Source organism: Sinocyclocheilus anshuiensis, unplaced genomic scaffold (assembly GCF_001515605.1).
Source record: "Sinocyclocheilus anshuiensis isolate Anshui unplaced genomic scaffold, SAMN03320099.WGS_v1.1 scaffold1906, whole genome shotgun sequence".
NCBI classification, from domain to species: domain Eukaryota; kingdom Metazoa; phylum Chordata; class Actinopteri; order Cypriniformes; family Cyprinidae; genus Sinocyclocheilus; species Sinocyclocheilus anshuiensis.
This window is the reverse complement of record NW_015546187.1, coordinates 644,649-645,574: the sequence shown is the minus strand read 5'-3', so window position 1 is coordinate 645,574 and position 926 is coordinate 644,649. Positions and strand designations below refer to the sequence as shown.

Here is a 926-nt window from a genome sequence, read left to right as displayed (position 1 = left end):
ATCAGACACATAAAGCAAAAGACAATGGAAATGAATAGGTGTGGCTGCTCTCCACAGGAAGTCCAGGATGGCGATGGTACAGGAGTTCTTGGGGCAGCTCACTCTGCAGCTGGGTGGAGTAAGTTTTCATACTAAACGTATTATCTGTATTGAAGATGAACATAATACACTTAACTGAAAAAAAACTACTACAATAAAATTGCTGAGACAAATAAATAAACAAACAAACGTTATGTCAGTATTTATATAAATTATATAATCTAATATATATATATATATATATATATATATATATATACAGGAGCATCTCAAATAATTAGAGTTTATATATAGTTATATAAATAGTTTTTTTTTTGTAACTTATTTCAAAAAGTGAAACTTTCATATATTCTAGATTCATTACATATACAGTAAAACAGCAAAGTTTTTTTGTTTAAATTTTGAAGATTAGAGTTTACAGCTCATGAAAGTCAAAAATACAGTATCTCAAAATAGAATATTTCCTAAGATCAATCAAAAAAAGGATTTGCAAAACAGAAAAGTTCAAGTTCTTTAAATTGTTCATTTATGCACGCAATACTTGGTCGGGGCTCCATACAAAAAAAAAAAAAAAAAAACTTTTTCACGATATTCTAATTTTTTTGAGATGCATCTGTGTGTGTGTGTATGTGCATATATATTTTATGCTGTTTTTCTTAAAACTTTTCTATGGACCCCCTAGCGCTTGCATTCCTTCAGTTTGAAAATCCTTGTCTTATACCTCATGGGACGTCATACTGAGAATGTTTTTTGTTAATTTAAAATGTTAATTTTTGGCAGGACCTTGTTAACTGAATCTTTGTTCTTGTATCTCTTCCGCAGGACGCAATGCAGTATGCTTCAGAGTCAAAGGACACAGAGCTGGCTGAGGAGCTGCTGCAGTGGTT

At 31.2% G+C, this 926-nt stretch overlaps 1 protein-coding gene across 1 annotated transcript in view; it reads left to right on the top strand.

Annotated features, from left to right (window-relative positions):
• LOC107701399 (clathrin heavy chain 1) overlaps positions 1-926 on the top strand; it is a 36,140-nt gene that overhangs the window by 26,798 nt on the left and 8,416 nt on the right. The window contains exon 30 of the mRNA XM_016503396.1: positions 862-923. Within this exon, the coding sequence (XP_016358882.1) occupies positions 862-923 (62 nt within the window). The remainder of the gene's footprint in view (positions 1-861; positions 924-926) is intronic.